This window comes from Penicillium expansum (genome assembly GCF_000769745.1).
Source record: "Penicillium expansum strain MD-8 chromosome Unknown contig192, whole genome shotgun sequence".
Taxonomy (NCBI): domain Eukaryota; kingdom Fungi; phylum Ascomycota; class Eurotiomycetes; order Eurotiales; family Aspergillaceae; genus Penicillium; species Penicillium expansum.
The window spans coordinates 132,288-157,387 of record NW_015971404.1 but is presented as its reverse complement, the minus strand read 5'-3'; the positions used below and the strand labels follow the sequence as shown (position 1 = coordinate 157,387).

Genomic DNA, 25,100 nt, shown 5'->3' with positions numbered 1-25,100 from the left:
ATGGGCTGCTTTGCGTCGATCCTTCCCGAAATTTTGATTTGAAATGGAGGAGTAGCAGAAGTTAAGTTTGTCGTCTATCAATAGTAGTGCTTTGGCCCCCGGGATGGCCATGTGACAGTGTGATACATACATACATCCGTATGTAGTGTGTATTAAAGTGTTAGGGAAGGTGGTCCTGACCCGCCCCCGGGTACTTATCCGACAAGTCAAATCCAACTGTCATGTCCGCTCTGGAGCCCTACCCGAGGCCATACACACGTACTCCGCATACCCCGACTTGCAATTAAGGGATGATATGTGTTTATACTGACCAATTGATATCTTTCGTAGGCAAAATAATCAATATGCAGATCACGCCATTTTAGCAAGAGACAATTCAGCCCCGAATATCTTGCCGTTAGTGCGCTAGCTTGCAGCTCCCCGCATAAAAGATAAACTATAAAATACAAAATATAACACATAAAACAAAGAAGATAAGAAGAAAGTTGCTGTACCCATCTTTCACCAGCTAACTTCCAAGGGCAAAGCAGTAAGGTAGCTAGTCAAGTCTTTACCATGCGGTTCGTTGCTGCTATTTTCCCTCTGCTTTCGTGGACAGTGCCGGGGGTGTTGGGGGTGCCTCCCAGTACTACCACCAGCACGTTTACACCCAATCCAACGGTGTGTGGAGACATTGTTCAGGGTCGAAGTACGCGCTCTTTCTTTTAATTATTTACTTGGTGCCTGCGTTAACAACAGTGAAGATTCTCTTCATCAAAGCCGCCTGCTATTCAACGCGACAAAAGTCTATGACTGCCTGATCAGCGTTCCTTTCAACCCGGCTGTTGGTAGTCGACTGATCAAGTACATAAACGATACCATCCAATTTTAGAGTACCCTCGCTTATCTTGCACATCCACCCCCGACCTACCAGCAGCCGGCGGTCGACCTATTAGCCGGCTTGACAGAACTCCAGCGTCGGGTTGACCAAGGCCTCTTTGCAAACGAATACGAGTTCGAGGTCGCTCTCAATGGGCTGGTGTCTTCAGCACACGACGGCCATCTGAATTTGAATGGCGGTGTGCTAGAGAACTTTATATTCGCAGCGCCGGTCGATATCGTATCGGTATCGTTGGATGGATTAGAATTACCAAAGGTTTATGTCGCACGTATGATCGTCGGGAGGGATGAATATTATTGGAAATAAGGACCAAGCACTGACTTTCCTACAGATGATTTGCTCCTTAACCAAAGCTATCCGAATCTTTGTACGGGCCCTAACGAGAACGAACCTCCTAGTTGCTGGGAACCATCACCCATTGTCAGTATCAATGGCCAAGATGTTGTTGACTATCTGACCGAATTCGCCATTACCAACTCCTTTGGCAATCTGGAGCCCCATTCAGACTGGAATATGCTGATGAGAAGTGCTGCATTGGACAATCAAGGATATCTAGAAGTGTTCGCCGCGGCCAGTGTCTACCCTGGCGATACGATGGCCATAACATTTGAAAATCAAACCGTGACTCCCCCTCTCCCATGGATATCCCTTTATTACACCCAACTCGATACGGGACCCCTCGAAACGGGCGGCGACTTTTACAATTTCTTTGTGCTAGGCTGGTACCCGGATTCCTACGACCCGTACAACACCACAGACGACACGACGGCAACTGGAACCCCATCAAGCAGCATTGTTTCTTTGCCTATCTCAACACCAGGCCCCTCGGATGTGCCGTCTCCTGAAGACACCGCGCCCTACCCTCCCCTGGTCGATATCGCAATGGAGCCTAGCTCGGAATTTGATGGAATGTCCTTGCGCGGATATTTCCTCAATCAATCCTCTTTAGCAGTCTTGGTTATTCCCTCTTTTACATACTATGGAGAGAGCGCTGAGTCATTCAGCAATGCAGTGAAAGCATTCATACAGCGCAGTCGCAGGGCAGGACTAAGAAAAGTCGTCATCGACGTGCAGCAGAATGCTGGCGGGGAAACCCTCCTAGCGATCGAAACATTCAAACTGGTGAGATGATCCTGTCCAATTTTGGTTCAAGATAGATTCTAATCGGGTGCTGTAACACTCAAGTTCTTCCCTGTCGATGAACCGTTCGCAGGAAGCCGCCGGCGCGCGCATCCCATGGCCGACGCCCTGGGGTCTACCATCACAGACTACTGGAATAATCTCGACCTAGTCAGTGACAACTATACCTGGTTATCTACGGACGAATGGGTTGTCACGGATCGCATCGACGCTGAATCTGGCGACAACTTCACCTCATGGCAGGAGTATTTTGGACCAGCCAGTACCTACCATAGTGATAACTTCACCAAGGTCGTAAGATTATTCCTTCCTTCTCTTCTCACCGCACTCTGGAATCGTGACTGATGTGTTGGAGGAAAAATATAGGAGCAGTTCAACCTGACCAGCGATACCTTCGACTTGGAGGCACTCGGTACGGTGGTAGACGGCTGGCAAACGCCGCAGGCAGCCTTCGCGGCCGAAGACATCATTATCGTGAGTGGCTACGCGATGGATGGTTCCAGGGGGGATGGTCCATGGCTAACACAATCCCTAGCTCAGCGACGGTCTCTGCTCATCAGCATGTGCCCTCTTCATGGAAATGATGCACCATGACGCCGGCGTACGCACGGTAGTAGCAGGAGGTCGACCCAGCCACGGGCCCATGCAATCACCAGCGGGCACTCGTGGCGCCTCGGGATATTCAAATGATCAACTGGACAACGACATAGCATTGGCAAAAGAGCAGGACCCCTCTCTAGGAAGCCGACTGCCCGACCGAACACTCGATTACTACATCTCCTACGCGAGCGTCAATCTCCGTGATCAGGTGCGTCAGGATGACACGGAACGAACGCCCCTCCAGTTCCTCTACCAGCCAGCCGACTGTCGTATTTTCTACACGCCACAAACCTGGTATAACTTCACCAACCTGTGGAACTACGCCGCGGAGGCCACATGGCAGAATCCCGCACTTTGCGTTCTGAATTCCACTTCTAAATTCCCGCGTCCCGCTCCTCCCCCACCACCATCCAAGCAGGCCCTTAGTCCATCCGACGGGACGGTAGATGGTAATCATGCTGCATCCGACTCCTCGGTCGATATCGACGACCCGTTCAACGACATTCTCGGAGCCGTGACAGGTATCCGGAGTCCTCAGGGTATACCATGCACATCCGAGATCGATTGCAAGGGTGGGGCGGCTACTTTCTACTGTCGCGAAGCCAAGGGTTGTAAACAAGGCAAACCTCAATGGTTCCGGCAATGCCTTCGGGAATGTTCTTCTAGTATGAGACCTGGCAACTGCAATTGTCGAGTGCAACGAAAAAACAGCAACGTAGTTGATTACGAGCGTTTGTATAATATCGGCTATTGTCTACCGCGCCTTGATGCCTGTACTGTTAAGTCGTACCACGCTTGGCCATAACTGCAACTATCGACTCGTTGTACCACCATTTCCACTAATTGCTTGCGGAATACCGCTGAAGTCTATGTCAATCGGATGGCTAGTGATATCATCTTACGGGGGCTAGCAGGGGAGCAGTAGCGCTTAGTTACAAGGGAGAATACGTGCAGACCTTGTGGATCGCGCATTATGGGCCAATTGGCGATGTTGATGGGGATTTCCAGAGGGAATAACAAGAGGAAAGACAGGGGGAACTGGGAAGCCATAATATATGAGAATATGAAATAATAGAGGCGCGGGTCGTTAGTTATACCACACCGCGCATGTTACTATGAATTGGATTGTCTATATAATAACTCCACTCTCCCCAAACGATTGTCCGTTTTAGGCATGACTTACTATCCGTGATATACTCAGCTAGCTGGTTCTCCAAACTTTGCGCTAGTAGAACGCCCTAAGTAGACCGTTTTCTACAGGCCATTCTTTGCACTCTGTGACTGGGAGAGGCAAGTTCTCCCGCAGCTTTAAGTGCTTCAGAAGAAGTTCCATTGAGTTTTCTTCTAGAGGGCACAACACAACAGCTACGTAGACTAATATTGGATTTTACTTTGAGTTTTGCGAATGGAATTGATAGTCTATTCATCTCGTTTGTCACTTGATCTCGAGTCTCAACAACCGCACCGATCCATGATAGCCCTGAATGAAAGATCTCGCAAAATTTCCATAGCGGTCGGTCGTTTTTCTAGGTGGTAGACGGATACTTCCGATATGATGAAATAGACATGTTGACGCTCGATCAGATCAGCATCGGGACGGAAATATGCAATATTCGTAGCAAAGTCATTTTCCGGATCAGCATACTGAGACTAGTCATACCATGAATCAAGTCTACCGGGGTGGGTGTAAAGACCTTTCCACTTCTTAGGTAGTGTCCTAAGCACTCAACCATACCACTCACAACACTACCCCCGAGAATGTGGGAAACGGGGGAAATATACGGTAGAGAATAGAGAAAATAGCCATAGAGCTCCACACATCACAAGCAAAACTTGCTATTGCTTATGAAGTCGATCCTGTCGAGACAGTCGCGACTAGGGGGTGCACTAATACATATATGGACAAGAACAAAGAACGGGGACATACGGGTCGACTCAGCACTCGCAATTCAGCATTATACCAACCGCGGCATACAGAAGGGAATCAGGACGTCCGTCCAAGAAGGGATTTCAGAGAGGTGTAGGAGTGTGTAAATATATTCAATCTGTGACTAGCTGCTACTTGTAACCTCTGTACATCAATGCTTACAAAACAAAACTTGCAAAAAAAGAAAGGATTGGTGGACTATGTCCCCCAATACAATAGGTACCCGCCCAAAACTATTTTCTGCTTAACGTGGACGCTTGCATGTTAGCTCGTACTCAATATTCCACGCTTCAGCCAAGTCGAGAACTTCAGAAATCCCCTCTTATGTGTTTGATTCGATCTAGACCCTTTAAGGCCGGATGTGCTTGAATGTGAAGACGTAGTCGATTGGATCTGCGAGACAGCGGCCACAGAAAGCAGTTGTAGGCTCTGCGGTCGATCTTTTGTATGCACAGCTGTGAATGTCCGGTCCCATTCGGCACATCGCTCATTCTCAATAATTTGCGCGGCCGTTCCATTGGCTTTTGAGAGTGTAGAGATATGGTCTGCCTCTTCACCGCGGCGAACAAGTTCGAGGTGCCGTAAATCGGCCAGAGAGAAGGAGGCTATATTCACTGAGGAAAAAATAGTCAGAGAGAAAAGCTGTCATCTCGGTGTAGTACATATCGTACCTTCAGTTCGCTTCTTTCGCTTATCAATATCGATCGCAAGCAAATGAATCAGCGGGTCTTCATCTTCACAGTCATCATCATCGTCTATTAAGTAACGATGATATTCTGAGAAAGCTCTGGTGTCAAAGAGGAAGGTATCACTTAACACGACATTCGCAGGTGCATTCTCCAGAATATGGAAGTTAAGAGGGTAAGGTGAGGTAAATTCACCATCGTGGCCAAAGCGCCACTTGACATTATAGACCATGCCGACCGTGTCCGTGACGGAATTATCAGCAAATTTCAGTCTCGTTTGATGCTCGTGTCCAGTCTGAATGTGCAACCCAATACTTCGCGCATAAGCCTCATCCATGAGCAACACCTTTGAGCCGGAATCAGCGAGAGCAGTCTGTACCTGGCCATTGATGGACCCCTCAAACATTGGAGTAAACGCCCCAAGATATAGGAGATGGAACTGCGAGATACCTTTGGCAACTCTTTCTTTCACACGACGACAGAAATTGGCGATATTTGAGAATGTCTCCGTGAGTTTCAGAAATGCTTTCCCAATGATCACATTGTGGATGCAGTTGGGAAGAAGCTGGAATTCAAGCTTGTGGCCCTCATTTTCGCCGGTGAACCGGAATGGCACAGTTGCAGTTCCCACCGTTGTCACCTCTTTCCCACTACCGATGGTGACCTTGCGGGCGGACTTCCGGCTTATCGGCAGTCCCAAGCGAAGGGCATACTCTTCTCTCATGAAGTTTTTCCTTGCCCCATAATCCCCAAGCGCGTTGGTGGAATGGTTTGCAAGTTGACACGGTATTTCGAAGATGCGCACCTCGTGATTGTTAGAAAGAGCACTTTTTGATGCCAATTCTTGTTCGTAATGCGTTTCCTTGTTCTGATATTCGGATCTCGGGGGTTTTGACGAAATTGGCAAATCGGAGGAGAACCCAGGCTCAGATAAGGACTTGCGGTATTGCTCCCGTCGCTCGTAGAGCTCTTGCCTGAGGGCCGCAAGTTTCCTCTTCTGCCTCATCCTTTCCTCATAATGCGTTTCCTCGTTCTGATATTCGGATCTCGGGGATTTTGACGAAATTGGCAAATCGAAGGAGAACCCAGGCTCAGATAAGGGCTTGCGGTATAGATGATCTTGCCCATGTCGCTCGTAGAGCTCTTGCCTGAGGGCCGCAAGTTGCCTCTTCTGCCTCATCCTTTCCTCGGCATGCATTCGTCGAACTTCATATGTCAATCGCTCTTTAATGACATCCTTCGTTCCTATTTGTATAGATAATTCGGGAATCTGCTTCCATCTTCCCCTTATCAAAGCGGTCGTCTTTTCTGAAAGTGCTGAATATGCTGACTGCGCGTTTGAATAGACTGTGGATGGTTCCGACTCTGTTTCAGCAATAAGCGATTCTACAAAAGGTCTCCTATGGGATATCAGAGTATGAACAAGATCAGACTTGCCTGATCAGAATAACAAACCGTAAAGGATTATGCTCGTTGGCCTCCATGCTGGTCAAGTCCCCCTGGGATTTGGACGCGCAGTGTTGAATATGCTATTTGAGCCTCTGAAACAGGAGGGCTATGAAGAAGATGTCAAAAATACGTGAGCTGAACCTACTGAAGGCTGGGTAACTGACTAGGCAGCCTAGCACAGCCACGTTAGGCATGCTGACAGGGAAGAAAATCACATGTGGTCGCTGGCTTCCCGCGGGGCATCTCCCAGGGCTGACGGCCACACTGGCAAGGGCTCCGGACAGCAGATATTTTCCTTGCGGATATCCACTGGATATTATCGTCGACTGAGCAATGTTATGGCGGAAGCTCTACATCCGGACAGCGCAGAGCTTGGAATTGTCCGCGATGGTTACCCCGCACTCGCTGGCTGGATAGGACGAGACCCCGATGGCGAAACCTTGGTCTTCCGCAGGTTCAGGAAACTCAGCGCTCGCAACCTTCTCCACTTGCAGAGTCAGCTTATCCAGCTAGAACAAGAGATAGATGAACTTGATGACGAAGCGCGGAGGAGTCCCAACCTCGACGCTCGTCAGGCATCGCGACGATGGGAAACACTCACGCAGCTTGCTGCTGATCCGACAAGGCCAGAGATGAAACGTCTAGAGAAGGTGGCTGAGCTATCGGCTACGATGAAAGAGTACGGTGAGTATTTCATGCTGGATAATAACTTTTGAGCTAATAATCCAACTTAGAAGAGGCACTGCTGCGACAATCTCGAATCGCTGAATTAAGCGGACCTAGCGCTCGTGTTCTTTCCACTTATCGCGACTATTTGGAGGGAAACGCCTGGAAAGGCCCTTATTTACAATCAGTCCCGATTATAAGCGGAAGAGCTAAGGATATGTTGAAAGAAGCAGACGATCTAGTCGCCTTACGAAGGCCCGCCGACGAAGATATTCTCTCAAAACTTCTTCAAGATCACTGGGCCTTTCAGAGCCGCAAAACCACCGACCCACTTGATCGCACGACAGTATACAAGGGACATTATGTCACGCAGATAGTTGCCGCAATTAGTATCCTAGTTGCTGCAATCCTGTTGATTGTTGCCATTATCAGCCTTTACATTGCCAATGATCAGACTACAAAGTTGGGTTTAGTGGTCGCGTATACGTTCACCTTTGCTCTCAGTATTGCACTCTTGACCAATGCTAGGAGAGTGGAAATATATGGTGCTGCGGCCGCCTATGCTGCAGTATTAGTTGTGTTTATTTCGGGAAATATAGGGACAGTACCAGCCTGAGCCGTCCAGGCGTTGGCCGCTTCCTGGCAGCCATCAAAATAAAAAGATACCAAGTAGTAGACCGCCTTCACGTTTATTTATGGTAATACAATACTAGCACGATATATCAGCCTCGCAGGCGCACTAAGATTGCTCAATATTTTCACAGGGAACTCAGATACCTATTAGAAGATCATCTATAGGTGTTCAAGTTAAGGTTCAACACAAGTTTGTGCGAAATGTTGAATACAGGGTATAGTGGATTATACACAATGAAGAACAATAATGCCAGACGCAGCAGAGACAAGAACCCAATGAAACACAACTACTATGTATCATGCCACATATTCAGGAGGAGCAGCCACGGCAGCCTTCACAGGTGCCACCTTCTTTATTTTCCCACCAGCACTGGCAGCCCGATCTTCATACTCACGAATGAGCATCGTTACCTGCGAATCCCAACTCCTTTGCCTGGGGGTATTTCCAATAGAGTCTTTGATCTTCGGCGAAGCTCCATTTCCAAGCAACAGTCTCGCCATCTCCAAATTCCTACTATCAGCAGCCAAATGCAACGCCCTTTTACCGTCTCGACCTTTCAGGTCGATCGGAGCCCCATAATCCAAAAACACCTGCACAATATCACATTGCCCCGCCCTAACAGCCTCATGAAACAGAATATCTTTAAACCCATCCTTCGCTTCTGAAGAAACCCATTTTCCACGTAAAAATAACCCAACAATATCGGCATAGCCTCCCTTGACGGCATATACAAACGGAGTGTGCTGACAAAGGTCCTTTTGTGCGATCTGGGCTTTGATTCCAATCATACAGAGTTGCCAGCCTAGCTTATGGCTATCATCATATCTCATCAAAATCTCACACACCTTGGCATGGCTATTTTGGGCTGCTCTGTGGAGAGCCGTTTCACCACATCCCGATGCGGTGGTCATGGGATTCGAGTCCAGGAGAAGCTGAACCATGGCTTCATTGCCGCTCTCTGAACAGAGATGCAGTGCCTTCTCGCCCCTTTTGTTCCAGGCTCTTGATGCGGTGCTGTCGCACTCGAGAAGTAGTTTAGCGACTTCGATATGGCCGCCTTTTACCGCTGAGTGGAGAGGTATGTTCTCATCACCGTCGCGTGTCCGAGGTGACATTCCTTTTTCGAGTAGTAGGCGGGTTATTGACTAGTGGCCTTTTCCGGCTGCTAAGTGAAAGGGTGAGGCGCCTATTGAATCTAGGACTTCTAGGCTTGCGCCACTGTCAAGTTGGGCTTTGACAGCCTCGAGATTGGAACTTGAGGCTGCTTGGAGGAGCGAGAGGGAGGGAGTCTTGTCCTTTGTACCCATGCTAGCGGTTATATTGTTTGGATAGATTTGGTGCATCAAGCAGTGGATTCAGTCCTGCATAAGGGTTTTATAGTTCTGGGTTGTATCCACGGGTACCTAGGTATAGGAAGCTTAATGGGGCTGTGGTACCTGAACCCAAGCACTTTTAGGGCAGTGCCATTCGATACTGCGTTTCCATTCGCTCAGGTACGAAACCACTACCCATAGAGGCTAAAGTAACTGCAAAGGTGGCTGCCATTCGTGAAATACGACTTCTTCTGGGGTAGTCTAGTGTCGATCACCAGTAGGCTAACCCCGACGGTCTACATCTTGATTCGCTTGTCAAATAGCATTTAAGAGACCGAGTTAATGTCATATCACAGAACTCAATCATCAATGAGAATAGGGAGTAAAGCCCAACAGCGCCCGGCGCCGCTGACGTAGAGGCTCGTATAGTTTGCCTAATTGGGTAGTGAAATCGCCTTTTTTGGCTAGGGACAGAGATACTCCTACAGCCGAGGAATGCCCTTTTATATGCAGTTAATGATAGGAGCTATATTTTCAAGTATCGCTGGGCGCAATCAGTGAAGTTGAAGGCAAATATCAGCCGAGGCTCTCAACCAGCGAAAGACGCGCCACTGATCCATCGCGTCATGATATAAAGTCATCGCATAGTCTCTGCATTTAGACAGTGTCTCCTGAGCCCCAATAAACATCTGGCAATGCTGAATCGCGTTCAATCCCTACCGCTGAGAATATTGACAAGTAATCCTGAGCTGTCTCTGCCATGAGTGGCAAACTAAATACATTCGCCACACTTGAGAACCCATTCCTCGTCTGCATCGTCAATCATATGGTGGGACCAACTCACTGGCAGCGTATCTAGATATCTATCAATGTCTGAAAGAAGCGTCCGCTGTAACGGCTATACTTTTCGAAGAGTCCTCCACATAGTCTCGGAAATACCCAGCGGGCGGTCTACTACACATGGACGGCTCGTACGGATACTCCTTTTTCAAGAACTCCCGCACTTGAGAGATGATCATTCCCACATCTGGCGCGTTCATCTGCGTTCCAATCAAAGACGATTTGATCCGCGGGCTCAGGACAGAGGCCACGTAGTATAGAACATTGGTGTCCATCTTCCTTGCAAATTTGTTCATCTTCTATATTCCTCTTTCCACCGCATTTCGTATCTCGGTGTCCACATCTTCAAAATCACCTTTTGCTGTTTGAACATCGTCAATCAAGTCATCTAGACTCTTATGCGGTGGATTCACAGGCAAACAGGTTAACTTCTCTGTAGGAGAGATCGTTTTCAGAGGGACCTCTATCATAGAACTAGAAGTGGTTAGGGAATATATTTTAATAAACACAGCTGCACTTACCACCTTGGTTGTGCAGATTGTCTCACGAACAAGAACCTTGAAAACCACAGAGTTCTTTGACTCTTTGAGCTTCTCAAGAAATGTCACACACCAAAGCCTATTTCACAAGCCTGCTGGATCATGAGTGTTTGGGTTTTATAACCCTCTGGGAGAAGGGTGAGTATTTGAGAGGCTGGTTACGAGCAGAGCATTCAAGGAACCAAGACGACATGCCAAGTGGCACGGCTTTCCCTTTTAGGAAAGCTCCTTTAGGCAGTAAGGCTTTCATCCCTTTATAGCCAAAACACATTGCAAATGTGATATTTTCCAACCTCATATTTAACCATGTTGTTGTTTGATTTGACAGATGGATAAGGCTTTTGAACTATATGCTCATATTAAAAAAATCTCACGGCTATATTATCGTGGTAATGAAAATCAGGATGTTCAGTCAAAAATCTATATACCACAATCTCATCACAATTGTGGTCTAGTCATTCGTGGAATACGTTAGATCTTGAATTCCTACCTAGCCGTCCTGCAGACTAAGTGAGTCTGAGCCCGGGCTAAAATCTACTGAGTGAGCTTGACTCTAAGCGCCCTCATAAAAGCGGCAGCAGCTAAGATAGGAAAGCCTCACCCGGGAGAGGAGATCAAGTACATATAGCTAAATATGTACGCGAAGCAAATACCTAACTACACAGAACAACATCCCAAACAAAAAAATAACAGACCAAGTTCATAAATAACAAAGTCGCTATTTGCAAAAGAGAATACTCTGAACACAAGAGACCGGGGGGGGGGAAGGCAGAAAGAAAACAAAGGGAAAAAGAAGAGGTAATGGCGTCATGTTAAGATTGTGATGCTCCGGCTTGGGGCCCTATCTGTAGGGATGCCTATCCTAACACGTAATCCAAACAGTGGACATATAACAGAAGAACGATTGCACAAAAGGGGGGAATATATATGACCAGGTGCGGGTAGCTCCATCCTGCCTTGCTCAAGACATATCTAGGAAGAGACATACTTTCCACCGATCAGCTTGCGTGTAGTCGGAACGCCCAGCCATGAAGTCGCAGACAGCGGGGACTCACGACCCTCGTCGGCGAAGGGGTCGGCTTCCTTCTGCTCCGCGGCTGAGGCAGCACGGCTGATACCCAGCTGAGAAGCGGATTCGGCGCCGCGGAGCTCAAACTTTGCTTCGACTGTACCCCTACGAGGCCCAGGGGTGGACGTCACGAAGCGGACAAGGAACTTGCTGTCTGCGCTTGGGGTGGTGGGGGCCTTGACTTCCAGCTCCGGTATTCTCCATGTGACAGTGGAGGTTTTGCGACGGAAGGTGGCGCCGGTATTAGGGTACATGGCGGCGCTGATGGCGTGGGCCACTGACTCGCGCGGCTGCTTGGTAATTGGGTCCTCGGTGGCGGTGTCCAAGTTGATAGTCAAGACCAGGTTTTTCAGGATAATTGACTCCGCTGAGTGGGCAATGAAGGATGGGTTGAGCGTATAGTAGATGATGGCGCTACCCTGTGATTCCTCTAGGTTCCAGACTGGCTTGAATATGACGGGGCAGTAGGCGGAGGGGTTGGCTGGATCGATATGCAGTTGATACTTGAAGGCGACTGTCGGCATGGGACGAGAGATGCTGCCCAACTGGATATCGTATTCGCCTCTCTTGTCATCGCCAGCGTCTTTGGAAACCTCCTGCACAAAGTGGGGATTGGCCGCTACCTTTTCCAGCACCTGGAAATTATCGAGTTGGATGCGCGTATGGTCTACCGTAGTACCAGGTGTAGGGTTGTTTGCTAGAGCAAGCTCACCAACAACGAACGACTTGGTGACATTACCCTCTGAGAACCATGCATTGATGGTCTCAATAACTGAAGCATTCAGGCCAGATTCGTATAAATCAGGATGGACTGAAGCTCCTGGACCATGCATAGCGTGTCCGGAGCGAACAGACGTTGTATCTGATATAGTGTGATCATCAGTAGCAGTGCTGGGGGCAATGCTGGGGGATGTCATATTCCTGATTGGCGAGGTTGGTGGCTGGGACTCCGACCCTGCCGAAGATGGCGGAAGCTCATTTCCAGGAGAAGCAATAAACATTGTATTGCGAACATCACGGCGTCCGCGAATAGTACCTGCATTGCGTCTCATTCCTGTCTGTGGAGCCCGCTGTATAACAAAGTAAGTATCATACACAATGCATCAGTAGTGGTGAGGTCTGTCACTAACCATTCGGAGGGTATTTGCCATATCATCCATGGCCCGCTTCGCTTGGCTCTCATCCTCGAAAATGGGTTGGTCTCGAATCGTCAAATTCAAACCAGACTCATCTAGCCTGTAGTGATACTTGTCAGCATTCATTCATCACAATTGACTCAAGGTTACCTACCCCGCTGCTTCATTCTGGGCACGCGTGATCTCGTCAATTGTTGCAGGGCGCTGGGTAAACCCTTCTGAATCAACGTGTGGCTAAACAATAGACTAGTCAGTGGTTGTTGCATTTCGGAATTTTCTATCCCTGGTTGGTAATTTACCTGATTGACATGGTTATTGGTGAATCCTTCTGGGGCGGCTCCATTTCTGGGGCTCTCGGGGTGTACTTCAGGCTCAGTTGCAGCAGTATCTAACCCGGTGTGATCTTGCGACACACTAGGATTCCGTAAGGATGATTGATCGGTAAAGGATGTCCCCGGACGGTCAGTGGCGGTCAAGGGGGGAGATTCGGGTATTTGCAAATCGCGAGAGGAGTCGGCTCGCTTGAATGCAGCAAAGGGGCTACGTTTCTTCTCCGCCTTTCGGTCAAAAGTTCCAGTGGAGGGCATGGCAATGCTCTTTCTCCTATTCATGACAGTGCCTAGACGTCTCAGTCCCCCCAAGGGAGTATGCCGTGGCTGTGCTTCCGGTACTAGAGAAAGTGTGAGAACTTAAATGTCACATCTGGTGTGAAATCGTAACCTTATTGCAAAACTCACCTGGTTGTGTCTGAGGGACGGCATGTCTCTCGGATGTGTCTGACAGTTGACTTGCCGCATCGTCCTGGATGCGAGGAGGAGGCGGAAGCGGTGCTTCTGTCGATGGTGTGGAGAAATGATGTTCAACTGGCGCAGTCTGTGTCCGCTCAGATAGTGGTTCAATCGCGGAAGGTGTCTCTGCCCGTTCAGTCTGACTTCTGGCGATTGCCTGCGTAACAGGGACCCGTGGACCCGCCGATCTAGCAGCAAAGGTCTTGATCTCATCTGCGGTTTCCACATTGAGAAGAATGTTCAAGCAACTTTCAGCGGCCTGGCGACCACGCTCCACTTGATCCAGCTCGTGGGTCTCCAATTGTGTTAGCACATCCCGAAGGTGGTTGAGCCGGGTCTCATCGGCGGCCTGGAGTTGCTCGTAAACAAAGGGAGCCCGCGAATCCCATTGCTGATGCATTTCCTCGGCATTCGCGATCTCGCTAGCAAGTTTGTCTGCACCTTTGACACCCTTCGCCCTGGCCTTGTCCACCTTTTTCTGCGCAGTCTCCACATTCTTCGCCAACCCCGCCAAACTAGTCTGGATACCGGGCATCGACTTCATCTCTGGATTTTTGTTGCTGAATTCCCTCAGAGGTCGTTCGACATCCTCCTCGATTTTGCTCGCAAGGGTCTCGTGCGACACGGCGAGCGTTTCGGTGGCACTGATGATGCGTTGCCAGGGGATTTGGAAAATGCTAGTTTCACAGGTCAGAATCATCTTCGGGCGCAGAAGAAATGCAATCTTCCAGGGAAGGGTCAATTACCCAAGAGCAGCTCCATTGTCCAACTGCGGCCGATGCGCTAGCTTCCGTAACCCTTGGGCATATGCTTCTTCAACGCGGCGTCGTTCCTATCGCCAATTTGTCAACACCGCTCTCCGTTGCAGATTTCCTTCCAGCAATCTGATCTGATCGGGTCACAGATTGTCATACCTGTAGGTAATCCGCGATATCCGCATTGATCTTGTTAATGACTCGAATGCGATCGCTCAGGACGGTCGTAGCTTGGCCTGGATGCAGGGTGGCCTAAATAAGAGAAATACCACCAATGATCAGTATCTAGATGCTTTGCTAGCAAACAACAGAGCTCGCGTTGCTCAATCTTACCAGCAGGGTTGGGTACTCTTGCCGTGAGAGATCCATGATTCAGATTCCGGGGTATTGAGGTATTGAGCAAGGTAGCGCACGAAGCGCATAACATGAAAAAGAAAACCAAGAAATTCCTGCGGTGCTCGCGGCAAGAACAGCCCAATCAAGTAAGGGAAATGAATGCGGGATCGGGATCGAATGCCAGTGTCAGTTAGTAGCGTGTCATTCGATGTTGGCCGAGGACGGCAATGGGGATGGAATGACGGAGGGTGTTATGTCAATACAGTACTTGGCGGTATTAAATCAATCATATTGCTTTAATGCTGTTATTTACGTCACGTAATTGTAACCACTCCTTGATTGGTCACATGACATCATCCACGCGATTGATGTTGGCGCCTTGGTGCCTCAGGTTGGAACCTGATAGCAACTCTCCATGATAGAATAGATCTCCCCCTATGTTTTACTTTACTTTGAATATTGGCTATAACTTGGTATAGTAACTGCAAGGTGGTATTAGGTCGAAGTCATAATACCTCTGCTAGCAGTGCCTCTCGTCAACCATGTCTTGGAAGGACAATTTCGGTTTCACAGACCGGCTGCGAGCCATACAGTCTCTGTAAGCAACTTTCCGTATATGTCGACATGGGCACTGGATTGATTTGCATGTAGCACAACGGCTTACCAACAAGCTTCTTCATCGCCTGCCTCCGCATTTGCAGAAGCTATGGCCCAAGCGAAGCAGCTTGAAACCGAGGCATATGACAAGGCGACCTCAAAAGTGCGTTGTGCGCCTTCCAAAAATTGATATTAAAAAACCAATCCGACTGAACCTGTTCTATCCAGGATGACTATGATTCCATCTGCCAAAAGGCAATTGATAAAGCTGAATTAGCAGGGTCCAAAAAGCTAGTCACTAGCAGCCCACAGCATGTCGAAGATGAGTATGAAGAACCAGAGACTTCAACTGGGGAAGTGATTGGTCAATATCGGTCTTGCTTCCATCACTATGCTGGTATCCACTCTTCTATCCACAAATCAAAGTTGGAAGATGGGACGGTTCGGGCAGTGAAAGTGACAATTCCCCATATGATGACAGCCCCCCATGATGCTCACCGTGAAGCACGGTTGTTGCGCGAAGCTTCTCACCCGCATATAATTCCATTGATTGAGACGTTCAATCTTGATGGTGGCAGGTTCGTCCTGGTCTTTCCATTCGTGCGATATGACTTTGAGCAGTTACTCCGGCGAGACATGGTAACTGCTGCTCAAACACGATCGATTCTGCGAGACCTTTTCAGTGCCCTTGCCCATCTTCACAGCATGGGTATAATTCATCGGGACATTAAACCTTCTAATATTTTAATGGATTCCCCTAACGGACCAGCCTACTTGGCAGACTTTGGCGTTTCATGGAAAGAAGGCGATGCGGGATCTGAGCCACCCACGCAGAAGATCACGGATGTGGGCACAACCTGCTATCGACCCCCAGAGATTCTCTTTGGGTTCAAAGAGTATGGAACATCCCTCGACATGTGGGCTGCCGGCTGTGTAATGGCAGAAGCCATTGCTGTCGGCCACCAACAGCTCTTCGATTCCGGGCCCGTGGGCAGCGATCTGTCACTGATTTTCTCCATCTTTAAACTACTGGGCACTCCGGATGAACAGCGCTGGCCGGTAAGCACCACACCTGTGACAACTGGAAACTTCATTAATAACCATTGAACAGCAAGTCAAGGTCTTGCCAGATTGGGGGAAAGTTGAATTCCACTCGTTCCCCACACAGAGCTGGGAGGACATCCTCCCGGGTGCATCCTCGAATGGCCGTGATTTAGTCAGCCACCTATTGTGCTACGAGAGCAGCGAAAGACTATCGGTAACAGAGGTATGTGACCTGATCTGATGTCTTACAATAACCTCTGACGATAGCCTTAGGCCCTTGCCCATCCATATTTTGCTCGGACTTGAAGCAATGGTATGACATGTGTGCATGGATGGAGTTACGCCACACTTCCTTGCGCCCCCTCGGGTTATACCGCACGAGTGGATCGGTGAATCACAAGCGTGGAACCTGCGACTGAATTATTAATAGCAACGGATACAGATGCATACTTGAGTAATTTAAATTTATGCTCCATATGGAGTACCGAATATAGATAGTGATCTACTCCGTACTCCGTACAGCCTACAACATTTTAATAATCGTACAGGTAATAAAATATTAATACGAATGTGTTTCCGAGGTGCAGCGTAGCCCCTGAGGGACCTGCATGAGAAGCACCACTCGCGTCCAAGGGTGCATGATTATCCATTAAAATGAATTTGATTAAAATTGAATTTCCGGCACCACCGGAAATTACGAGTTCAGTGAGCGATCAATTAAATGTGGCTGTTGTGCTAGGGTGAAACAACCATGGAGTAAGTCTGTGCCCCCGGGGTCCGCGTGCAGGGCGACACTTTAGCGAATGTGCCGAGTGATGAAATTTGTTGACTTCCCGTGTATTTTGCCAAGCGTTCGTAAAATTAGGTTATCTCTCAAGGATAATTTAAGCCGGTCATACCTAGGTACACTATACATACATACTTATATGTAATAGTACTCCATACATATGTACATACTTACGGAGTAGAGTAGGAAAAGTACATCTGCAGTTCACCAAGACCATCAAAGACCATAAACCTTAGAAAGTCCATCCAAACCCCGGGACCAGTTAAAGGAAAGTGGGTCTGCAAGGGTTCTCGGCCATGGGTCTGGTAACTCCTTCGGGCCAGGTACCATGTGATAGCCAATCAGATCGAGTAAAAGAGAGATCATCGCTCCCTATTTGGGTTAGCATGTTATTGTATACACACAGGGTCCCAAGATCTCATTTCGGCTCCTCGTGGTACTCGCTCCCTTCGTATTGAGGCTTTTCTCTTTACTTTGCTGTTTGCTTCTTTTATCCTTTTTTCATCCTTTCTTTCAATTTGTACGACCTGGAAGTCGACGTCCTTTCTTTTATTCTCGACTTGACGATCGGCGGTGCTCGATCTCAGTCATCCATTCTTTCTATCCACATTCCACGCAGCTGGAATCGACCCAGAGACGCGGATTCTCGGAAATCACTCGCGTTGGAATCTGGACTTATCCCTCTCTTTAGGAACCCTACCCGCTCTGAATCTCCATCCCTAACCTTCATTACTTCACGATATCCTAGGATACTGGAGTCAACAACATGCACGGGCATGCGCACCACAACCATGCGCGAAATGCAGAGGAACTAGAGGAGCGAGGAAATATCGAGGAGCGAGGCGATGTTGTGATTGTGTACAAGACCATAGCTCCGGACTTTGAAGGGGAAGTGGGAGGATATGTAACCGGCGTCCAACAAACCACTACCACGGCAGCGCACGCCGGTGTTGGTGCTCCTGTCAGCGCGTCCACAAGGACCAAAGAACAAACAACCGAGACCAAAGCCACAGATGAGGCGACCACAACTAAGGCTAAGGAGGAATCGACCACTACCAAAGAGACTGTAGCCCACACGACTCATGAAACTAAAGCGGAGACTACCGAGACTACCGAGACTACCAAGGCTGAAACGACAGACAAGAAAACAACCACTACCAGCGAGTCGGAGGCTCCGATCACGGCAACTTCCTTTGTGACTTCGGCATCATCTACCTCGGAATCTTCCCAGAGTGTCAACGATCTCCTCGCGGCAACCTCCACCGGATCGGCCAGTAACTCTGCCGCATCGGCCTCGTCTACTGTGCTTGGAACTACTACTTCTGAGGGTATGACTGGTGGCGCGAAGGCTGGTGTGGCCATTGGTGTCATCTTCGGTGTTGGTGTGATTGCTGGCCTAATTTTCTTCTTCATGCGCAAGAAGAAGAGAAGCCAGGATGGATATCAGCAGGAGAATGAGAAGACCTATGGTGGCGAAGGCCTGCCAGAGGGTATCGCTGCTTCATTCCCACCTCCACCTCCTTCCAAGCCGCAGACACCTTCGACACCCCCGCAGCTTAATGTTCGCCCCGTCACTCAATTCGCGCCTGATCTCAGCGGCAGTGGTGCCTTGAACCCGGCCAATGCTGGTGCCTCCGGAGGTTTGAGCCCAGCCACTGTTGCTGTTGCAGGTGCTGCAGCTGGATCGGCCGCCGTCGCCTCTCGTAATCTCACTGGCGAATCCCCGCCTCCCACTCCGCCAAAGTCTGCTGGGAGTGACTCTAACCCGTTCAAGGACCCCGTCAACCCCTTCAACCCAACCACCAGCCCTGTCACCCAGACTGCGCCTTCGGTTGTTGCATCACCCACCACCCCTGTTACCCAGACCGCGCCTTCGGTTGCCGGATCAGCCACTGAACCGTTTGGATCGACCACTGCGCCATCTGGATCAACCGTCGCAGCTGCCGCGGTCGGTGCCGCAGCCGTCGGTGTTGCAGCAGGTGCTGCTCCTTCATCTCGAGCGTCCAATGATTCCGAGAGATACCATTCCGCCGAATCACGCGGCCATTCCCCAAGCGGCTCAACCCAATCCGCGACAGTCCCTGCTGATGCTACCGCTGCCACAGCTGTTGCTGTCGGCGCCGGTGCCGCTGGCGCAGCAGGCGCCATGGCTGCCGGCCCGGCACCCCCTAACAATGTTTACCGTGTGCAACTGGATTTCAACCCCTCTATGGAAGATGAGCTTGGCCTTCGCGCAGGAGCGCTTGTGCGCTTGGTTCATGAGTACGACGATGGATGGGCTCTCTGTATGCGCCTTAACAACCCCCAGCAAGGAGTTGCCCCACGCTCTTGCCTCTCGGCTCGCCCTGTGATGCCTCGCGCCCGCCCACCCCCCGGCGCTCCCGGCTCTCGCGGCCCACCCATCATGGGCCCTGACGGTCGCCCAATGATGGGCGGCCCGCCTGGTCCAAGATTCTACCCGCAAGATGCCCGCCCGAGATCCCCCGGTAGTTCTGGCGTGTCTGGACCACCGCCTTCTCGCCCTTACCCTGGCCCCGGATCTGCTGTCCAATTCCCGCCAGTTCCCCGCTCTATGTCGCCCGGTCCTGGGGGAATGTCTGGCCCTCGTTCGATGTCCCCCGGACCCGCAGGTATGCCAGGGCCTCGCTCGATGTCTCCTGGGCCCCGCGGAATGCCCGGTCCTCGCTCTATGTCCCCCGGGCCAGGAGGACGCCCTGTCCCACGCTCAATGTCTCCTGGGCCCCGCGGAATGCCCGGCCCACGCTCGATGAGCCCTGGTCCATACGGACCTCCCGGAATGCAGCGGCCTGTGATGCCTGTCAATCAACGTCAACGCAGCAATAGTGCCAGCAACGTCGCCCCGCCCATGGCAGCGCCCGCTGCGCCTGTAGTTTCAAGTCCATTGGCCGCTCTTGCTCCCGCTCCCGCTGCGCCACAAGTTTCGAGTCCACTAGCCGCTCCTGCCGCCGCGCCTGCCGCCGCCCCTATCCCTGCTCCTGCCCCCGCTCCGCCGCAGGTTTCAAGCCCCCCAGCTGCTGATGTGCCTGCTCCCGCCACACTGCCAATGCCAAGTCCCTTAGCTGCTCCTACTCCTGCTCCCACCAGCGACCTTCCAGCCCTTCCGACTTCCCCGATGACTTCTCCGTCCGGCTCGATCTCGCGAAAGCCCGTCCCTACCCAGAACGCTTAATCTGAATGACCCTCGCCTCTACACAGAGCCGCCGTCTTATGCAGAACCTAGGCATTTCCACTGATGTCTCAGTGCCCCCGCTGGACGGAAATGAGCTTGCCTAATATGACCACATTGTTCGCCTCGATCTTGATATCCACCCACAGCCCGCGTCCGTGACGAACGAACTCCCCTTGAATCTATGCTTTGTGCTGGATGCATATTCCGCATCTGAATCATTTTATCCGTCTTTTCGTTTTCTTCTTCTGAATCTTCCGCCAGTGTCTTGGATGCCGTCTTGATTGTATTTCCACTGCCATCCTTGTAATGTTAACAAAAGGCTGGCTGTCTTTATACCTACCATTCTTTTTCTTTTGCCTCATTCTTATTTGGGTTGTGAAACAACATTTTTTTTTCTTCTTTTTTCTCTTCAATTCGAAGTTGCGAGCATCTTCCTCGAGTTCTTCGATTCACATCGATCTCGAACAAATATGCCTGTCACGCTGAGATGAGCTGGAATACCCGGATCCTTCAACTTGTTCAAACACAGATAGTTTACATTCATAGCTATGTAGAATCTCCAATTTACTCATGAATTTAACCATTCCATTTATGAAGGTCCTTGTATCAATATATTGCTAGCGCACACTATCCTCAATAGGAGTGAGGACCGAAAACAGATCATGAAAAGGAACATTCATCTACAACGACTTAAATATATCTCAGCACATGTGACTATTAAATTAACATTCGACGCAGAAAGCATGTCATTAACCTCCCTTTACATCTAAAAGCCATACATATAAAAAGAAGTCTCAGTGAAAAAGATACTAGAATCAAATCACACTAGCACCTCGGGTATAAAAAATCCATCACACAACCAACCTCATCTTCCAACCACTCAAGCCTTAACCTCAATACCACTCTCATCGCTATCAAACTTCGCGCCGGCGATGTGTACATCAGCACTAGCATGGCGCATAGCCTCCTCAAGATACTCAGGTTTGAGCTCGCCGTGCTTATCGTAGCGGTAAGGTTCTTTGACAGAGATAGTAACGACATCGAAGACGTTGGTAGATTTCTTGAAAATTGCGTCCATTTCTTCCAGAGAACGGTAGCGGGTCTCAGGGAAGAAGAAGTATACACATGGGAACATGAATGCGTTTCTATGCGTTGTCAGTTCAATTTATGGGTTAGTGCGGGCTAGAGATCTTACATAACAGCGAAGATGACATAGGTCTTGTATCCGATGTTCTCGAATGCAACAGGTGTGATCATGACGACCATAAAGTTGAAGATCCAGTTAGCGCTGGTGGCGAGAGCGTTGGTTGGAGCACGGATTCGTAGGGGCACGATTTCGGCTGGGTACAACCAGGTCATTCCGAGCCAGCCGATGGCGAAGAAAGTGTTGAATACGAAAAGGAATACGGCCTGTCCAATACCGGCGCGGCTATCTTTTAGTACAGTTAAGCGGTAGTTGGTACCGGCTAGGACGGCCATTGAAATTGACATGCCGGCGGCCTAGTTTATAAGTCTTGGTTAGTTGATGAGGTATCAATGCAGGATGTGAAGTGAGAACATACGCCTATCAACATCAGTGGACGACGTCCAACTTTCTCAATAATGAAAATTGGGATAAATGCAGCCATCAGATACTCCGTGCCGTTGCAGGCAGCTAGCAACTTTGGTAGGTTGCCATTTCCAAGACCAATCTCGGCATATAGTGAAGGAGCCTAGTAGAATGGGTTAGTATAGGGCTAGCGTGTCAGTGCGTGGGAAACAGATCTCACATAGTAGGTGATAAGATTAATTCCTGAAATCTGCTGGAACATCTGGTTGACGTAGGCAAGTGCCACGCGATGGAATTCTCGATACTCGCTCATCTTGAACAGGCTTTTATAAGTGCCCTTGTTCATTTCCTTGACGGTTTCTTCGATGGCAATCAGCTCATTCTTGATGTAGGGGTCATCGCGAGATTTCTCATTTAGACATTCGAGAATTTCCAAAGCCTCATCGGAGCGGCCTTGCATGACAAGCCATCTTGGGGATTCGGGTAGGTTGAGAATAGAGCAGAAGATAATGATGGCGAAGATAATCTGGAAAGCTAGAGGGAATCGCCAGGCGACCTCTTTTTCTCCGATAAATGACATGCCTAATTCGGGATCATATCAGTAATTGAAACTTGAGCGTAGCGCAAAAATTGGATTCAAACTCACCGTAGTTAATCCAATAGCTAAGAGTAATACCTCCGGTGATGAGCATACCCTCGATCATGACCATCTTACCACGATCGTGTGCCTTTGCTGATTCGGACTGCCATGTCGGTACGGTACTTGTGTTCATGCCATTGCCTACACCGGTGACAATTCGGCCGACAATAAAATGGGGTAGGGAATACGCGGTGCATTGCAATAGGGCGCCAGTAGCCATAATCATACAGCCACAGAAGATGGTCCTTCGTCGACCAAGCGGATTACCGATGAAGATAGTCAGGACGGCGCCGAAGAAACATCCTAGATTATATGATGCGACTGCAATGCCTTGGTTCAAACTGCGCTGCGATCGAATGGACTTGAACTCGTCGCCGGCGATCTCTGGTGCTAGGGGATTGATATCGGGGAAGTATTTGATGAAGGAGGGCAGGTCTAGCAGGCCACCCGTGACACCTTGATCATAACCAAAAAGTCTTATAGCAGTTAGTTGTAAGTTTCAAAAAGAAAAAAAAACAGTGAATAGTGAATATTATCATACAAGAAATCAAGACTACCAAGGGAACTGATAGCCAGATTGAGAGACCGGCCTCTCCAGCCAAAGAACTTCGGAATGCCGAACATGATGTCTAAACATGAAAGGATCACAAAATACGGGGGACATGATGAAGATGCCGATCGGATTATATAGCCCAGTTTCAATTCCCCCGGATTGACAAAAGCGGTAATCCGAGAAGACTGGGGTCTTCTCCAATGTCTGGGGCTGGCCAAGATACGGGGAAGGCGTCGGGCGACGCGGGGATATGGGAAGTTACATGGGGGTAGGTTTTGGGGGCGGTTTTTAGGGATTGTGACTGGTCAGAATAGTCAACGCTAACTAAAATTCATGGAGTAGTTCGATGGATTTTACCGCTTTGTTTAGATTTGTTTTAAGAAAATAAATACCTCGGTGGCATAGGGAGTCATCGCTTGCATCATGGCTTGACATAGCGTAAGCCTCGAAAGGAACGTGCTGACATGCCATATCTGGTATATTTGCCTAGGTGGTCCCTTTTTCATTCCGTTTTTATCCGACCTACAGATTGCAACCATCGGCATTGCCACTGCCGATATATTATGGAGTGTAGAAAACGCATTCGGTTGGATGGCGAAAGACATGGCCAAGCCAGCCAAGACCGATGCAACCACCCGTCAGCAAATGAGACGGGATATTCTCAAAGCACATGCTCTAGACCAATGAGAGGAGAGAACCCCGGTCTTTGTTATGACATGCGCCAAATGCGCCAAATACGCCAAATACGCCGCATGGACCCGAATGAATGGAAAATGTCACAGTGGAAGTACGATGGATGCAAAGGCAATCTTCACCTGTTGTGGCTCATTAGATGAGAATAAATGTTCCGGCACATAAAACCCTGTATATACACCCCGGACTAATCCGAGGGAATACTTGAGGGAAATAAACAAATAATGTCTTGGTACTCTGCAAGCCTCAGGAACCCCAGGGGATCTCAGCCCTCGGATACCGACTAGGCGACGTCAGCGGCACCCGACATACTATGTACACATGCGGCTTGCCTAGATAGATCACGTCCCGGGATACTCGATCCAAATTTATTTAAATTTGACCTATCCGACTATCCACCTGGGCTAAACTTCTGATCTATGACCTGACCCTCGTATATGTTGACCCTTGACGGCCAGAACTCAGCTTGGATTGTTTATGTCCCATAACACCATAACGCTTGTTTATTCCTCATCTTGAACAGACCTTCATTATATGACACTGGGTGTTCCTTGGGCCAATATCTTGCCTGCATACATCTGCTACCGCCGAGTCTTTTGGTATCTACCCTATGATATTCTTTTTATCATGACATATATGTTTAACTATGATCACGACTATAAACCTCTTGTTTCTCTTTTTCCAACACAGTTCCGACTATATATTAGCGGCTTCGTTCTTCCACGTGATATTATGCGACAAACTCTGAAACTATAATCAAAATGACTACGTGCACAGATGAGCTTCTCAGCGCCGAACTCATTCGCCTAAGATTTAGCGGAGGTTCAAGCCATGTAGACGAGGACCCCGTCATAAATCCATCTATAGTGGAAAAGCTAATAGAAAGTAAACTTCAGCCTGCTCTTCACGCTCAATAAACCCTCGACTCAATTGTTCCAACACATTCCTTTTTCGACAGGGCCAAAGAGCTCTGCCAAAAGCATCACTGGCCGACAGAACCATTCGAAAATTCCCGAAGCCTGCTATGCGGGGCACGCAATTTCCTCTGTATCTTGCTTTTTAACTCTAAAGAATGACGACCTTCCATTTGATGTTATAGTCGAAGTAACTCCAACTCTAAGGTGGCTGTAAAATGCCTCAAGACGAGATCGGTCTTCGACTCGACGATGTTAGCATCATGAATTAATTCCTTATACTGACTGATGAAAGGCTTGATCGCCATCCTGCTGAGCGCAAGGAAGTTATTCCCATAATTTTTGACTTGGCTCTCGACTTTATTCGAGAGTTCA

At 49.1% G+C, this 25,100-nt stretch overlaps 11 protein-coding genes across 11 annotated transcripts; 4 read left to right on the top strand and 7 right to left on the bottom strand.

The window, feature by feature from the left end:
* Positions 1 to 555: 555 nt before the first annotated feature.
* On the top strand, positions 556 to 3,425 carry PEX2_060450 (Interphotoreceptor retinol-binding; the record flags this gene model as incomplete). The annotated part of the gene is made up of 6 exons (XM_016743318.1): positions 556 to 660; positions 872 to 1,148; positions 1,212 to 2,002; positions 2,066 to 2,314; positions 2,387 to 2,494; positions 2,556 to 3,425. The coding sequence occupies 6 exons, from the start codon at positions 556 to 558 to the stop codon at positions 3,423 to 3,425; spliced, it is 2,400 nt and encodes a 799-aa protein (XP_016596040.1).
* A 1,386-nt stretch (positions 3,426 to 4,811) lies between these two features.
* On the bottom strand, positions 4,812 to 6,717 carry PEX2_060440 (retropepsin-like aspartic protease; the record flags this gene model as incomplete). Its single annotated transcript, XM_016743317.1, has 3 exons — positions 4,812 to 5,161; positions 5,219 to 6,633; positions 6,689 to 6,717. 3 exons carry the CDS (start codon positions 6,715 to 6,717, stop codon positions 4,812 to 4,814), a joined length of 1,794 nt encoding a protein of 597 aa, XP_016596039.1.
* Positions 6,718 to 6,897: 180 nt separating this feature from the next.
* On the top strand, positions 6,898 to 7,964 carry PEX2_060430 (uncharacterized protein; the record flags this gene model as incomplete). The annotated part of the gene is made up of 2 exons (XM_016743316.1): positions 6,898 to 7,366; positions 7,417 to 7,964. 2 exons carry the CDS (start codon positions 6,898 to 6,900, stop codon positions 7,962 to 7,964), a joined length of 1,017 nt encoding a protein of 338 aa, XP_016596038.1.
* A 314-nt stretch (positions 7,965 to 8,278) lies between these two features.
* On the bottom strand, positions 8,279 to 9,097 carry PEX2_060420 (ankyrin repeat domain-containing protein; the record flags this gene model as incomplete). Its single annotated transcript, XM_016743315.1, has 1 exon — positions 8,279 to 9,097. One exon carries the CDS (start codon positions 9,095 to 9,097, stop codon positions 8,279 to 8,281), a length of 819 nt encoding a protein of 272 aa, XP_016596037.1.
* Positions 9,098 to 9,952: 855 nt separating this feature from the next.
* PEX2_060410 (uncharacterized protein) lies at positions 9,953 to 10,111 on the bottom strand (the record flags this gene model as incomplete). Its single annotated transcript, XM_016743314.1, has 1 exon — positions 9,953 to 10,111. One exon carries the CDS (start codon positions 10,109 to 10,111, stop codon positions 9,953 to 9,955), a length of 159 nt encoding a protein of 52 aa, XP_016596036.1.
* Positions 10,112 to 10,161: 50 nt separating this feature from the next.
* On the bottom strand, positions 10,162 to 10,431 carry PEX2_060400 (uncharacterized protein; the record flags this gene model as incomplete). Its single annotated transcript, XM_016743313.1, has 1 exon — positions 10,162 to 10,431. The coding sequence occupies one exon, from the start codon at positions 10,429 to 10,431 to the stop codon at positions 10,162 to 10,164; it is 270 nt and encodes an 89-aa protein (XP_016596035.1).
* Positions 10,432 to 10,434: 3 nt separating this feature from the next.
* Positions 10,435 to 10,605, bottom strand: PEX2_060390 (uncharacterized protein; the record flags this gene model as incomplete). The annotated part of the gene is made up of 1 exon (XM_016743312.1): positions 10,435 to 10,605. One exon carries the CDS (start codon positions 10,603 to 10,605, stop codon positions 10,435 to 10,437), a length of 171 nt encoding a protein of 56 aa, XP_016596034.1.
* A 1,041-nt stretch (positions 10,606 to 11,646) lies between these two features.
* On the bottom strand, positions 11,647 to 14,791 carry PEX2_060380 (uncharacterized protein; the record flags this gene model as incomplete). Its single annotated transcript, XM_016743311.1, has 8 exons — positions 11,647 to 12,813; positions 12,874 to 12,979; positions 13,034 to 13,113; positions 13,179 to 13,549; positions 13,617 to 14,344; positions 14,414 to 14,499; positions 14,582 to 14,674; positions 14,756 to 14,791. 8 exons carry the CDS (start codon positions 14,789 to 14,791, stop codon positions 11,647 to 11,649), a joined length of 2,667 nt encoding a protein of 888 aa, XP_016596033.1.
* Positions 14,792 to 15,300: 509 nt separating this feature from the next.
* On the top strand, positions 15,301 to 16,705 carry PEX2_060370 (putative cell division protein kinase (Ctk1); the record flags this gene model as incomplete). Its single annotated transcript, XM_016743310.1, has 5 exons — positions 15,301 to 15,356; positions 15,410 to 15,518; positions 15,584 to 16,414; positions 16,467 to 16,622; positions 16,673 to 16,705. 5 exons carry the CDS (start codon positions 15,301 to 15,303, stop codon positions 16,703 to 16,705), a joined length of 1,185 nt encoding a protein of 394 aa, XP_016596032.1.
* A 1,247-nt stretch (positions 16,706 to 17,952) lies between these two features.
* PEX2_060360 (SH3 domain protein) lies at positions 17,953 to 20,376 on the top strand (the record flags this gene model as incomplete). Its single annotated transcript, XM_016743309.1, has 1 exon — positions 17,953 to 20,376. One exon carries the CDS (start codon positions 17,953 to 17,955, stop codon positions 20,374 to 20,376), a length of 2,424 nt encoding a protein of 807 aa, XP_016596031.1.
* An 880-nt stretch (positions 20,377 to 21,256) lies between these two features.
* Positions 21,257 to 23,189, bottom strand: PEX2_060350 (Major facilitator superfamily domain, general substrate transporter; the record flags this gene model as incomplete). The annotated part of the gene is made up of 6 exons (XM_016743308.1): positions 21,257 to 21,521; positions 21,572 to 21,876; positions 21,939 to 22,088; positions 22,146 to 22,507; positions 22,572 to 23,041; positions 23,107 to 23,189. The coding sequence occupies 6 exons, from the start codon at positions 23,187 to 23,189 to the stop codon at positions 21,257 to 21,259; spliced, it is 1,635 nt and encodes a 544-aa protein (XP_016596030.1).
* Between the last annotated feature and the right edge of the window lie 1,911 nt (positions 23,190 to 25,100).